We start from the raw sequence: 14461 nt of genomic DNA, 5'->3' as shown, positions 1-14461 counted from the left end.
TTGCAGTGGCATTTTAAGCCTCAACCTTGGACTTTTCTACCTACTTTTTAGGGGGGGTTTTGCCCATCTTAAGCCTTACTTCATGCATTGCATGTTGTATTTTTGCTTGAGCTTGCTCTCATGCATTTTGTTCATACTTAATATAAGTCTTCTTCTTTCTTTCTTTTTTGGGGGGCGAGGGGGAATAATCTTGTTTAGTAAGTTGTCAATATACTTGTGTTGACTCATGAACATGTTATTAGCATCTCTCTAAAACTCGATACCAACACAATAATGCATGATTTCAAGATTCTTCATGTCAAACTTACAATAAATAAGTCTTGTTTGAGCTTTGTAATGTAGGTATTATTGCTTCCTATTACTATTAAATGATCTAAATACAAAATTGCATACAGGAGTGCAATAGTAATGTCTCCCCTTTGAACTTTATAATAGAGTCTATGATATGTATTTGGATCATTTAGATTGATTTCTTCCTCCTTGTCCCGTGAGATTGCCATATGGCCTCCCTCTTTGTCTTTCATGGTCCACCCCTTGGTCATCTTAGCTTAACGATCTCTCATTAGTAATGCTTGATTATCTCCTCCATTGCTTACGTTCCTCTCTGTGTCCCTTGCCAATAATGCTTGATTATCTTCTCCATTGCTTGCCTTCCTCCTTGTCTTCTTACATTAGCATGGTAGTAACTAGGTTCCACACTTAGGCCTACTATACTATCACATAAGGATGTCAAGCTACTGAGCATAATGTAGGCCAATTTAATTTTCTCCATTCTTGAGATTCCACACGCTCAGTTAGTGGATCGCCTTCATTCATATGAAGCAATTGTACAAGGGCCAGCTCGAAATATCCAAAGATTTACATTCCATGGAAGCTTGTTGAGGTTGATGCCTTGTTACCACATGGCTAGCCTATCCCATTACTACTTACACAACCCACTACTCATATAAATGTTGCCTCTAAGCTGCTTAACTTGTCCTATAGCACTTGATCAACCTCCTTGCATAGTTTGGCATGCTTCGACTAGCTTTGTGTCTATCTTCGACATCTTTTCTAGTACCTCCTTTGCAAGCTTCAAATAATTAATGCAAGCAACCACTTGTGAATCTCATGAACGAGTGGACATGTCCATTCCCCATGTGTGAGTTATCCTATTCAGTACTCCGTATTCGGCCTATCCAAGAACTTGCTAAATCACAACGGCACATCAATGTGATGGTCATGTCTTATAACCTCATGGCAAATCCCTATTCCTCCACTCTTATGCCTATGTTTCTGTGATTGTTGGTCATCCCACCTATTCTGAGGAGCAACACCAATCTACCAAATAGACTCCACCATGACCTTGATGAATTTTGAATTTACCACTTTGTATTGCATACAAATTAGATTTCCTTGTGTAGACGATCATGCAATTGCAAGATGGAAGATGCAAGTCTATCTTTATTGCTAGAACCATTTCAAGAAGCATTTGGAGCCACTTATACTCTACTTAGGTGCACAACCATTTTGGAAGATGCAAGTCTATCTTTATTGCTAGAACCATTTCAAGAAGCATTTGGAGCCGCCTATACTCTACTTAGGTGCACAACCTCCTCCCTTTTTCTTTTCCCATCTCCTCTTCTATCATAGGCGATTTTCCTTATCATCGCTTTGGCACTTCATGCTTCAGTTACCCTCTAGCAAATACCATCTACTACAAGTAGATTGATGCAAGAACGTTGTTTCTAGATTTACAACTCTCAACTCTACAATGTGCTTTGGTTGGACTTGGGCTTGTATTTAACAAGAAATGCATTTTGTAATAAAGCTTCCAAAAACTCCCAAATACAGTTTTGTGAACATAGTTTAACTCAAAATGATTCCAAACAGATCTTTCAATCTGTAAAGCATCCTACGATAAGAGTGGGCATGTTTGCTTAGAGTTGGACCGAACATTTTTGGTGCTAACCATCCCTTCCTCTTTCTTCCTTCTCATATGCACAACATTGAATGAACTACACATCCTCTTTGTTGTCTACTTGCTTCAACTTTTGGAAAGAGCTTTCAGCTTTGCAAAATTGAGAGCTTGAGCAATATTGATAATGGCTACACATCAAGCATGCATTACATTGGTCAATGTGCATCCAATGACCAATATGCAACATATGCAACCATGCACTAAGGCATGCAAGCAAGAAATTATCCCTCTACAAATTTGGCATATTCTCCCTTCGGTATGCAGTCAGGTATTAACACACCTCCTTCCTTCCCCAAGATTTGCCCTGTAACACAACACGTACCCCCCTTTGCTTGATGGCAAATGATGCAACAAACCTGTAATTGTAGAAGCATTGACCAATTAGGGAGTAAAAACATCTTTTGGGCTTACATCATGTATTTCATATTGCGACTCGGGATGTTGTAGAACAAGGTCTCATGACAAAGGGTGTTATGAATCTTATGAAGATCTGGTTCTGAGGCTCTATGCAATGTCTTTTGGTATGATGTAGCTATCAATATTTCTACACAGATGAATGATACATGGGATCTTGATATTTCATATTTCTTTTAGTTGCAGTAAGTTGTGATGGATGTTTGTCCAATTCATAACACACAAAATAAAATTTGAATGTGTTTTTGTTTAACATAGTCTGGTGAACGCAGATATATATAGAATTCATCTAGTGATTGGACACTTGATGTTTAGTTAACTGTGCAAACAGCAATTTGATATGGTGAGAGGAGTAGGAGAGTTATGATGGTATTGCTAAGTGAAGTATTTTTTGTGGAACGAGTAAGAAACCAAATTATTTTGCTGGTTTAAGGAAGTAGCTCAAAAGCAAGGAGTAAGCATGAAAAACAGAGCATTGGGCCACCTGCTTGAGTGGAGGCTTCATTACCTTATCACTCAACCTGCAAACGGGATTGGAATAAATGCTCCACGAGATAAGACACCTGGAATGTAGCACCAAAGACCATCCAGGCCGTTATGGAGTCAACCTGCAAGGAAGAAGAGCTATGCAGCATAGCAAAGAGTCGTGTCCCGCAAGCAAGAAGCTCACTGAGCCCCAAGAAACTGTGAAAAGACAGACGCACAAAGCAGGTTGATGAGCAAGTGGAGATACCAATCTCCACAGTCAGATAAGTTAGGAGTTCATTTTGAAAGTGTTTATTATAGGTTATTTGTTTTTATGTGTCTTATTTGCAATGAGGAAGCTGTGGTCTTTCTTAATGGTGGGCCACTTTGAGCTGAAGTTCCATTCGTCAGGGCTGTCCTATAGATCTGTTCCTTTTTGCTATCATAATGGAGTTCTTTTGATTACTGTTCAGCTTCCTTGAAGGATGTTTGGCCAGCCTGAAGCTTCCCTCTAAAGACCAGATGTGTTTGCATGTCGTGCTCAGATGATTTAATCACGCTTGTCATCATGATAATGACATGAAAAAATTGGAATTAGCAAAGAAAAGAACTGGTTGCTAATTTGCTACACAAGTGAGAAAATGAGATACCATAGATAGAAGTCGCTATTATTGTTGGTACTCATGTAAAAAACTATCAGTGTTGACTATTAATATCGCCTTACTAACAATGAAACTGACAGTAGCAAAATTTAACCATTGGGTTGGTTTTAGTGACATTGATACTGAAAATTCACAGAGTGCGATGACAATTACTGACAGTTAATATATTATATACCCGTGGGCAATGCTGATATTCTGACTAGTAACTTTCGATTTACATGAACTCCCCTCCTGAATTTAGAACCAGTACTGTAGCTTCAGAAGCAAATCCAAGCACTAGCTGCAACCATGAATAGAGCCAAATGGTTCCTGTTCACTATTGTTCAGGAGAAAAAACAACAAGCATCCTGATTCTGCAAGCTTGCAAGTTCCCTCCCCATAAAATGGATCCATTGAGACAGTCTCTAGATGCATCAAAGGACATGCTTTGTGTTCCCTTTTTCACATGTATGATGTCAACCTCTTATGGATTTCTTTCAGTGACCAACCATGATGTTGGAAAAAGGGATGATTGTCTTCAGTGTCTCGGTTCGTCATCTCCATGAACAGAGCATTGATAATTTATAAATCTGTAATCTGGTTGGTTCTTTCGAAGAATAGCCTTCCAAGACCTGAGGCTCAGAATCAATCCTAGAACATGGTTAAAACTGTACTCCTTAGTGTAGTTCTGCTCATATTCCCTCTCACCCATACAAGCATTAATGTATGATTATGATCCGATAAAGATGAAGTTTCCATGGATGGTATCTCAGGCATTTCTTTTCCTAATCACACCAATTTCCCACCTACAGCACTTCGACCCTATTCTACTTCATTGTGCACTTTCCAGGTATTTTTCCAAAGGTTTTGTGTCCAATGCTTTGAAACCCTTCACAGCACAAAGCACAGTGGAACCAATCTTTGCCGCAGCTTCCAGTGAAGGTGCCTGATGTACATAATACCCAAAAAAAAATGTAAATCTTCCTTTTAACCTTAGGTTCTAATCAAGTAACACAGTGATAGATACATCCCCAACAGACAACTTTAGCTCAACAAAATCTTACATGACAAGAAATCCTTGCATCACGGCCCCCCACCGTTCCCCAGAAAGGAGACGCAGCAGCAGCTTAGAAGCAAGTGCATGAAAATGCTAGAAAATGCTACTATGCAATACAAACAGCCACATTGCTCAGAGCAGGTAGTGGTGGATACGATAAGTTACTAGACCAATATTAACTCCCAAGGCCTTTCAGCTTAGAAAATACGTAGCTGGTTTGAGTCTTTGAAAACTGACATTGTACTGCAAGATTCTGTACAATCTACTAGATAGAGTGTTCTGCAGCTCTGAAATCAAGATAATTTGCAACTGAAATGATGTAGAGACAGGTCATTGCATGAGCGTATCCAATGTAACATCTCAAATGTCTGCTACTAGTAATTGTTCATCTCTAAATATTCAGATTTCTCTCTCACTTACCTTGTTCTTTGTTTACGTGCCTTCTTGGATACCTTTATAATCTGGTGACCTTTTCTTCCTTGTGCAACTACGACCCAACATCCTCATTTGTTGGCATCATTGTTACAGCCAGTGGAGAATTTTTTCCAAGCAATGCACGCAAACCGTGGCCACATAAAAATTGACTCAGTCATATCTTAGTTAAGAAATTGTTTTCATAGCTTTACTTCTCATCTATCACCTACAAATACCTGAGTCCTAATCCATTCCTCTCAAAGCGTTCAGTCATTCACAGTGGGAAATGAAGCTGAGCTATCATTCATGTTTTCAGTGGATTGGCAAGCAAGTAGTAGCTGAGCTTCATCACCAATTTGGGCAGCACTCATCACATATATGAGTTTCCACAAAATGGGAAGGTTTGTCTAATCATGGAGGGGGCAACTACTCCTGCAGACACAAATACCCGCGGCGTACATAACAGTAACAGTTTTTTGTTTTTCATTCCTTACAATTTCTATGCTGAAATCTATTTTTAGTCGCATGGGAACCCCTCAAAAACTGGTCAAAAAGAAAGGCAAGCACGTTCAACATAATGCCTTCTAGACACTGGTGGCATCATAGCTGGAATTAGTACCTCAATGTTCAAAGGCAAAACAGGATCATGTAGCGAGAGTCTTAACAAAAACCAGCCTCCATAACCTGACACTCTCACCTGTATCCACCAAAAGTTGGAAGATCTTAGACCTCTTCAGCAACAACGTTCTCAAACCACATGATTGAGAATCCTCACAACAATAGAGAAGAAGAGCATTGTAAGAAGCATCAAGAAGAAAACACTCACGCCTTCATAGTTGACAGGAGCTTTACACAAATTTGGATCAGTTTCTAAAACGTCCTCTAGATGCTTCAGGACCTTCTCTCCATAATCCTTGAAATGCCTAGTCTCGACACGAGCATCATCATGTATTATTTTCACTGGTGAATTCAACTTTAGAGGAAAGAAGGATAAACTTCCATTGAATCACAGCAGTACACAGATACATAGAGAGAGAGAGAGAGAGGAGGAGGGGGGGAGGGAGGAGGGGAAGAGATTTAAAGCAGGGAGAGGGAGGGGAAGAGCAAATATTTCTAGGCATAATCCTGAATGAGGTTTTAGTTTTTAATGGACGAGGCTAAGCCTGTGATAGAGTCACCTGCACACATATATAATAGCTTACACTTACCCACCACCAAGTTCTGCATGATCTTGGTCAATCTTGAATCTCAACTCTACAGAGATTTCTGCTTCCTCCAGCTCTTGAATCAAATTTGTAAGCACTGTGCTACCAACTCCTTCTCCAGCTGCTTTTGCGGCAGCCAGTTTAACCAACAATTTCACCTACACAGCTTGCATGGTGGCATGCCCCAAAGTGAGAAAGACAAACCATACCATCCATAAAGAGGCATGACAGCATTTCTTTTTACCCAGAGAGCTTGCACAAATATATTTCCAACCAAAAAGAGAACTTAATGACTGGCCTCCACAAACCATATTGCTACTCAAGTCCTACTCACCATGAGATAAGCTCCGTCATCAAGCCAATGATTTTCTTTCAAGGCACCATGGCCACTGGTCTCAATAGCCAGATGGCATTCTTGCCCAACAGAGTTCTGCAGTGAAAACAATCAGACATGAACTTAAAAATTCTGTGTGTGTGTGCGCGCGCGCGTGCGCCTTGAGCGCTCCCTCAGACAAACACGCAAGCTAAAGGGTACAAGAATTTGGATATCTGAGGAGCCCACTCCAAGCCAGCTCAAACAAAGACACGTCGAATGGACAGGCTTTGACTCAGGATTTCAAATCTAAACCCAAAGACTCTCAGTCTTAAACTGATGTTATCCAAGCCATTTTTCTAAGATACAATTAGTATTTAGTCATGCATCTAAATAATTGGGGCTGAGCTGCCTTGAGCGCTCCCTTAACTCTCTGGGTATCCAGATGTATCTGCAATTTTTTGGTGTGTACTTTGTCCCATAGGCCCGCGAGGTCTTCCAAGGACTTTAATCTCTCTCTCTCTCTCTCTCTCTCTCTCTCTCTCTCTCTCTGTGTACAAAGGAAAACAGAAATGCAGATACAACTGGGGATTCAACTAGGTAAGATGCAGAAGAGATGACCTGAATGGTAAATGCCAAGACCAGCTACCATGCCTCAATGATAAAGAAGTTGGAAACTCAAGTCGCCAAGCTAAAGCAGAAAATTAGATATTGAAGACACTCCCCCAACTTGAAGAAGGAGCCACCCTTCAATGAGGAGCTGAACACACTCAAAACGGAGAATGAGAGAGTTGAGAAGGATATGGCTGCCCTTAAAGTCACTATACAACGGCGGAAACACGATGAATTCTCCCAACAACTAAACAGAGGAAAAGCAGAATTGAGGGAATGGAGAGGGGTAGTCAGGAAGAGAATGGAGAGGGAAAGCAAATGAGGGAATGGAGAGGGGTAGTCAGGAAGGGCATAAGCCCCAAAAAAAGGAATTAATTTCTGATGCCTAAAAGAGAAGGGAAATAGTAAATCTCTAAATGTCCTCATTCGAGGCCTAGCAATGGGAGATACCACCCTGGCAGATACCCAAACATTCATCTTTGAGGCAGCCTGGACAGTGGGCAAGGCTGATGCAAAGACGAGACCTATGGTGCTATAATTCCGGACTGCAGCAGATAGATCCACCTTCATGAAAGAAAGAAAGAAAGAAAGTTTATTAAAGTCTTCGGAAGACCGATGGGTCTATGAGACTGTGAAAATCCTAATACAACGAGCTGTGATAGTGGAGCTACTAAACGAGCATCCATACCAATGCCAAATGCAAAAACGCAGATTGGCAATACTAAGTCCTAAGTACAACATAGTCATGTCGATGGTCGACTATATATCAATCTCAGCATCATCCTCAACATCATCATCATCATCATCAGCAACAGGATATCAGGATGGATGAGGCAATGGAGGCATGAAGTCGGCAATAGAGTGCTATCGGCCACTCAAAGGTGCAGTCTTGGCGCGTCTCCTGGTCGTAGCTCTGCGTCTGACCAGGGCTACTGTGACCCCCGTCGGTCGCTCCGACTCTGAACAAGGAGGGGATGTCCCCAACTGTGATCTGTGTGTCGACTCTCTGTTCGAGCTGTCAGGTCACAGGCTCCGGGTCACAGTTGTGTCGAGGCCTCGTCTCGTGGGGGTCCATGTGATCTAGCTGAAAGCCGTGATAGAGCTCTGAGAGGGATCAGCCGGGGAAGAAGTCTGCTCCTATCTCGTGCTCAGGAGGAGTATCCTCTCACGGTGTCTAAGTACCTCATGAATGAAACTTGCCAAACACTGCCGGTCTAGATAGGAGAGGAAACGGGCCAAAATCCCATAGCTATCTCTGAAATGACAGTAGAAACGCCCTCGGATCTCATAGTAAACAAGACACCTGAAGATGAAATGCTCCTCTATCTCAACCTCCTGCATGTCACACAGTGTGCATATGCACCTCTCCCTGGGTAGTCGCTTTGCTCTCGATGTGAAGTCTGTGTGAAGAGACCCGGAACTACCCAAGAGAGATCCTCAGCGAGTGAGGTAGGTGAATTTGTGTGTATCCTAGTAGGTCAATGAAACCCTCCACTGTGATATGTAAGAAGTGATCTCTGTAGAAGCTAAGCTTCACTAGGAGTTCACTCGGTCCCAACCAGGTCCAAAATATGAGCATGAGGGCAGCTATGAAGGGGACTAGGACATATCTAGATGATGACCTCATGCTTCTAAAGCAAGAGCATCAAAGGGGAGGGGATGGTCCAAGTGATGGCAATGAGGCAGGGAGGAAAATGGGCTGCATACAGAGATTGCAAGGTATTCATGCGAGAGAAAACAGGAAGCAAAGAGAGAGATGCAGGCAGCACATGACGATGTCAGCGTACGAGACAAGGACATGAGATTCTTTGACTTCGATCCGAGAAGTATCGATTATCAGTCATCATCGATAGACCTGAACACAAGCAATAGTAGAAGTAGCAATTTTGACACTAGGAATCGAACGGCTGGAAATAGCGAACCGGACAAAGCCAATGATTTAGCATGGGAAGCAATGTGTATGGTCAAAAAGCGGGATGGGATGGTAGGACTGAACCACTTTCGCTTGCAAAGGCCGGGAAAAGGAGACATCGGCAATGTGTATCTTGCAAAACTTCAAGGAACTTGGTGCTACTTTGCAATGAAGGAGATGGATAAGAAGACATTGGGAGGCAAAAATAAACTCCTGAGGGTGGAGAGATCTTGGAAGCTATGGACCATCCTTTTCTTCCGACTCTGTAAGCGCATGTTGATGAAAAATAGTTCTATTGTCTTGTGATGGAGTTGTTGTCACCCAATCGCCATCAGTTATTCATCGTGCACAGGATGTTCCCGGGCCACAGTCTGCTTTTGGCCCTGGTAATTAATGAATAATCTGCACACAAATGACATTGATTGCAGCCCCTCCATTAACGCATAAATTTCTGATTTGCATACCATTGATCAATGCAGTACTGCGATTTGATCATTCAAATCTGTCTTCACATCCTTAGCATCCATTACTCCCTTCTTTTTCTTTGGAATATCGTGAGCTGGCTTAACGGGTGTCAAAAGCATGGGCACTGTAGGTTCTGCCTCTTAACATCACCATCCTCTCTTTAGAGAGTGCTACTAGCAAAGCAAAAATAAGTCTGAGGATCTTTGTTTGCAACCTTCCACTTTAGTTGAGGCTCTAAGCCTGTAAGGCAACGATTCAGCTTGAGGCGTTCGAGACCACTCATGGGTACAAGTGCTATTGGCCTTGTTAGCTCACCCTCAACATGAACACAACCCCCTCATAGAAATGAGAGAGAGAGAGTAGGAAGCCAGAGAGAGTGAGCAGAACATCGAATGTGCAATAGAATAGAGTAAAGCAATACAAAGAGGGGATAAGGTTTGGTCTAAGTGACAAACCTTATCCTTCACTAACCGTAGTTAGTGAACTAACTGTGGTTAGGGAAAAAACCTCTAAAAGAGGGAAAAGTGCCCCTAACTCACTTATTGACTTTACATTGGTCACTGCCTAGAATTTATCAATAATTCTAACACCCCCCTACAGTGCCAATGTCATGTACAAGGAAATGATCAATCACCAGGAGGAGATAAGTTCAGGGCACTGTGAAATGCCTCAAACTTCTCACGTGAAAGTGCTTTGGTGAAGATAACTGCAACATTGTCATGTGTTGACACATAGATCATACTGATCTCTCCTACATGCAACTTCTCTCTGACATAGTGATAATGAACCTCAATGTGCTTCGTGCGAGCATGAAACACAGGATTCTTTGCCACTGCTATAGCACTCTGACTATCAGTGAGAATCGGAGAAGGAACCTCCAATGAAAGATGAAGATCAACAAGCAAACGACGCAGCCAAGAAATGCAAGCTTTGCCCAAAAAGAAACAATTACCACTTGTGGACTGCCTAGTGTCATAGTCTCCAGCCCAATTTGAATCACTGTAAGCATGCATCTGCAAGTCACCCCCCCTGGGAAACATCAAGCCATAAGACTTTGTGCCTTGCAAGTAATGGAAGATGCGTTTACAACCTGCCAATGTGTTGTCTTTGGGCTATGCATATACTTGCTCACCTAAGATACTGCATACTGAATATCGAGCCGTGTATTGCACAGATATATGAGGCATCCAACCGCCTGACCATAGAGTGTGGCATCTACAGATACATTGTAAGCCTCAGCCTTGGCTCCATGGGAGTAGCTATAGGCTTATAATCTTGCATCCTGAATCTATCCAAGAGTTTTTGAACATACTTGGATTGAGACAAAATGATACCACTTCTCTCTTGAATGAATTGGATCCCCAAATAATAATGTAACATGCCCAAATCTAACATGTCAAAGGTGGCTCTCAATTCAGCCTTGAAATCTGCAATTTTATCACCATTTGGCCCTATGAGCAGTAGATCATCTACATAAAGAATGATGACCAAGATTTCCCCCCCTTCCTTCTTGATGTAGAGGGTACTTTCAGTTGGACTATTGTTGAAACCCTTGCTAGACAGAAACGCATCTAACTTTGCATACCAAGCACGGGGAGCCTGTTTCAGCCCATATAAAGCTTTATTCAGCTTACATACCTTACGTGCATCACCTGATACCGCAAAGCCTGGAGGTGGTTTCACATACACCTCTTCAAACAAGTCTCCATTTAAAATGCTGTCCAACTAATGGACTTTCCGATCCAAATGTGCAGCCATGCCAATAACAGTTCTGATGGTTGTCATCCTGGATGTAGGAGCAAATGTCTCCTCATAATCAAAGCCCTTTTTCTGAGCAATTTTCAGAGAATATAACATCTCTACTAACAAAAATATTGCGTGCAGCGGGATTCTACAGACGATAGCCTTTGCTTTGTGAACTATATCCCACAAAAATACATTTGAGTGCCTTATCTGACAACTTGTGTCTAAACTCCACACGCACGTGGCATATGCAACACAACCAAAAACTTTGAAATGGTCCACTGAAGGCTTTCTCCCATGCCATGCCTCATAGGGAGTGATTGTCTTCAAAGCCTTTGTAGGAGCCCAATTCAAAATATAGTTGGCACACATGAGGCCTTCAAGCCAAAACCTGTGAGGCAACTTCTTACTTGCGAGCATGCATCTATCCATCTCCATGGCAATGCGATTCTTCCGCTCAGCTTTGCCATTCTGTTGAGGTGTAAGCCTCACTGTAAGCTGATGCGTGATGCCTTTCTCCTTCAAAAATGTCTCAAATTCATGAGACATATACTCCCCCTCGATCTATGCGAAGTGTCTGCACCTTGAGTCCTGTCTCATTCTCAACCATAGCCACAAAGTGTTTGAAATGCATAAACACTCCTGATTTTGCCTTGAGACCATAGACCCAAGTGCAGTTGGTGAAGTCATTTATGAATGTAACAAAATAGAGATAACCCCCAAAAGCATGTGTCCTCATGAGACCGCATTCATCACTGTGAATAAGTTGTAATTTCCGTGTAGCTTTCACTGCACCATCCTTCTTGAAAGGAAATCTATGCATCTTGCCAAGGATGCAACCTTCACATGCATGAGGAAGCGACTCCAAAGGAGGCAATGCATCAACCACATCATGCCTCTGAAGTTTCATTAAGCTGCCATAGCTCATGTGCCCATACCTGGCATGCCATAACTCAGCATTCTGCATCGCAGTAGTGGGAGTGCTAACTGATAATGCAAGATCGGATCTTTTTCCATATAGATCAAGCTGAAAAAGACCCTAATACAAAGTGCCAGACAACATCAAAGCATAGTCATTCTCTTTGTCTCTGACTGCACACTTGTCATCATCAAAAACAACCTGAAATCCTCCTGTATTGAGTGAGGACACTGAAAGCAATATCTTCTTTATCCCTGGCACATAGAGAACATCTGAAATTCTGAAATCTGTGTCATCAATGGATGTGAGAATAATGTCTCCAATCCACACACTGAATAAGAAGAATTATTCGCACAAGTCACCTTCTTTTTGATGGGTGGAGGATGCAGAGATACATACAGACTCTTCTTGGAAGTGATATGCTTTGAAGCACCACTGTCAAAATACCAAGTATGAAGTGTCTCATCGACACTAAGAGAGCATGCATCCTTTGAAGGATCATAACTACAAGTCAAGAAAGCATATGGGTCATCATCATTAGTGGCTGTAGCATCTGAACTACCCACTGAAAAATCTGAAGTGCAAGACAGAAAGGCATCTGAACTACCCACTGAAAAATCTGAAGTGCAAGACAGAAAGGCATAGCGCTCTTCCACAAAGTTGGTTGCAACATCTCCCCCATCATGAGAGTGTGGAGCTGATGCAACTGACACAGCCATACCGGAATCCCTTTTCTTCTCTTTGGCTATGCGCTTCTTGCATTCTCTGATATAATGACCTGGCTTCTTGCAATAATGACAGGTGCCCTTCTTTTTCTGCTTATTTGTATCACCCTCTGCCTTATAAGAGGGCTGTCCTGAATCAGCTTTGTGCTGATTTGTGGGCCTGATTGGCTTGTGGCTTTTGCTGCCCTTTACCCTTGGGCTTGACCTTGGAGAGCATAGCATGCTCGCCAGCCCGGGTTGCCATATTTTTGCGAGTCTGCTCCTCCTGCAACAGAAGTCCTACCAACTCGTGACAAAAGAGAGGATTGCTGCCCCCCCTCAATGACAAATTCAGCAAGGTGTGGAAACTGAGATAGGACTCAGGAAGAGAGTTCAGAGTGGTGGTGATCATCTCTGAATCCAGAATGACTTCATCAATATTCAGCAATTGTTCCCTCAAGTCCTGAAGCTTTGTGAGGTGAGAATTCATGGAATCTCCCTCCTCCATATGCGTATGGGAAAGTCCTCGCTTCAGAAAGGAAACTCTAGCATCATTTCTTGCTGCAAACATACTCTCTAGTATCTCCCAAGCTGCCATAGATGCCTTGCATGACCGAATATGAGGTATAATGAACCTCTTGACAGAAAAAGAAATTACTGAAAGAGCTTGTGCATCTCTAGAGTCCCATCTTTTCAGCTCTACTGTGGGAGCTCCTGAAGCAGCTGCTCCAACTACTAGTGCTGCATTTGCACCTCTACCCCTGCCTCCAACTGTAGGAGTGACAGGTGTAGTCGCTGTATCTGGTCTTGCTTCATCTCCACTGACATAATCCCAAAGATGTCTGCCAACCAACATATTGCGAACCATGAAACTCCACAAGGAGTAGTTGGTGCCATCCAACTTATCCTCTTGTGTGAGAACTCCGAACACCTCATTGGGGTGGTTTTGAGCCATTTTCACCAGATAATCTCAAAAAAATACAGCAAACTGACCAAGTAAAATCCCTTCCTGGGATGTAAAATGCACAAGTGAAATCTGCAAAGAAAAATCTACCCACAATGACAAACACTGTCACAACCTATCAAAGGCTCAAAATGCACTTCAATTATCTTGCAAATGCTCTCAATCTGCCAAAAAACACTGCAAAATTTGCCAATGTCTGCAATGTCACTCAAAATGATTCCAAAATTGCCTCCAAGAGTCCCAAAATGCTTGTACACTACCAAATTGCATCAGAATGCCAAAAGCCTCAATTTCTTCAGGGAAATTGCAGCCAAAAGAGGGCAAATTGACTGAAAGCCCCAAAAATGCAATAAATTCTAGTGTAAAGCAAAAAAGCCCCAAATTTTTGCAAGAAATTGCAACTCTAAAAGGAGCAAATTGACTGAAAGCCCCAAATTGCAATTTATCTACAAAAGAACCAAATTCTATTGCCAATGTGTGCAAATGAGCACACCCACTATCCCAAATGCACCTGCTTGAATCCACAGCCAAACAATGGCTCGCTGCACAAATGCTTGAGAAAAGAAAAACACCTACAAGATTCACCTTCAAAGAGTCACTTGCAGAAGAACCTCAATGCACAGGTTGAACAGAACTGCTGCACTGAGATGCAGATGTACGGTATCTTGTATGG

The 14461-nt window shown here is 42.2% G+C and overlaps 1 protein-coding gene across 2 annotated transcripts in view; it reads right to left on the bottom strand.

The window, feature by feature from the left end:
- Positions 1 to 3585: 3585 nt before the first annotated feature.
- Positions 3586 to 14461, bottom strand: part of LOC147901498 (phosphoglucosamine mutase family protein) — a 60005-nt gene continuing 49129 nt past the window's right edge. For both annotated transcript variants that reach the window (XM_087374584.1, XM_087374585.1), the window contains 5 exons: positions 6491 to 6586; positions 6160 to 6314; positions 5778 to 5874; positions 5571 to 5648; positions 3586 to 4426 (listed from right to left, as the gene is read on the bottom strand). In XM_087374584.1, coding sequence (XP_087230710.1) covers positions 4313 to 4426; positions 5571 to 5648; positions 5778 to 5874; positions 6160 to 6314; positions 6491 to 6586 — 540 coding nt within the window. In that variant the 3' untranslated portion in view covers positions 3586 to 4312. The remainder of the gene's footprint in view (positions 4427 to 5570; positions 5649 to 5777; positions 5875 to 6159; positions 6315 to 6490; positions 6587 to 14461) is intronic.

The sequence above is a fragment of the Dipteris shenzhenensis genome, chromosome 5 (genome assembly GCF_047967505.1).
Source record: "Dipteris shenzhenensis isolate YYH24624 ecotype China chromosome 5, Dip_SZ_1.0, whole genome shotgun sequence".
NCBI lineage: Eukaryota > Viridiplantae > Streptophyta > Polypodiopsida > Gleicheniales > Dipteridaceae > Dipteris > Dipteris shenzhenensis.
This window is presented reverse-complemented; position numbering and strand designations above follow the sequence as displayed.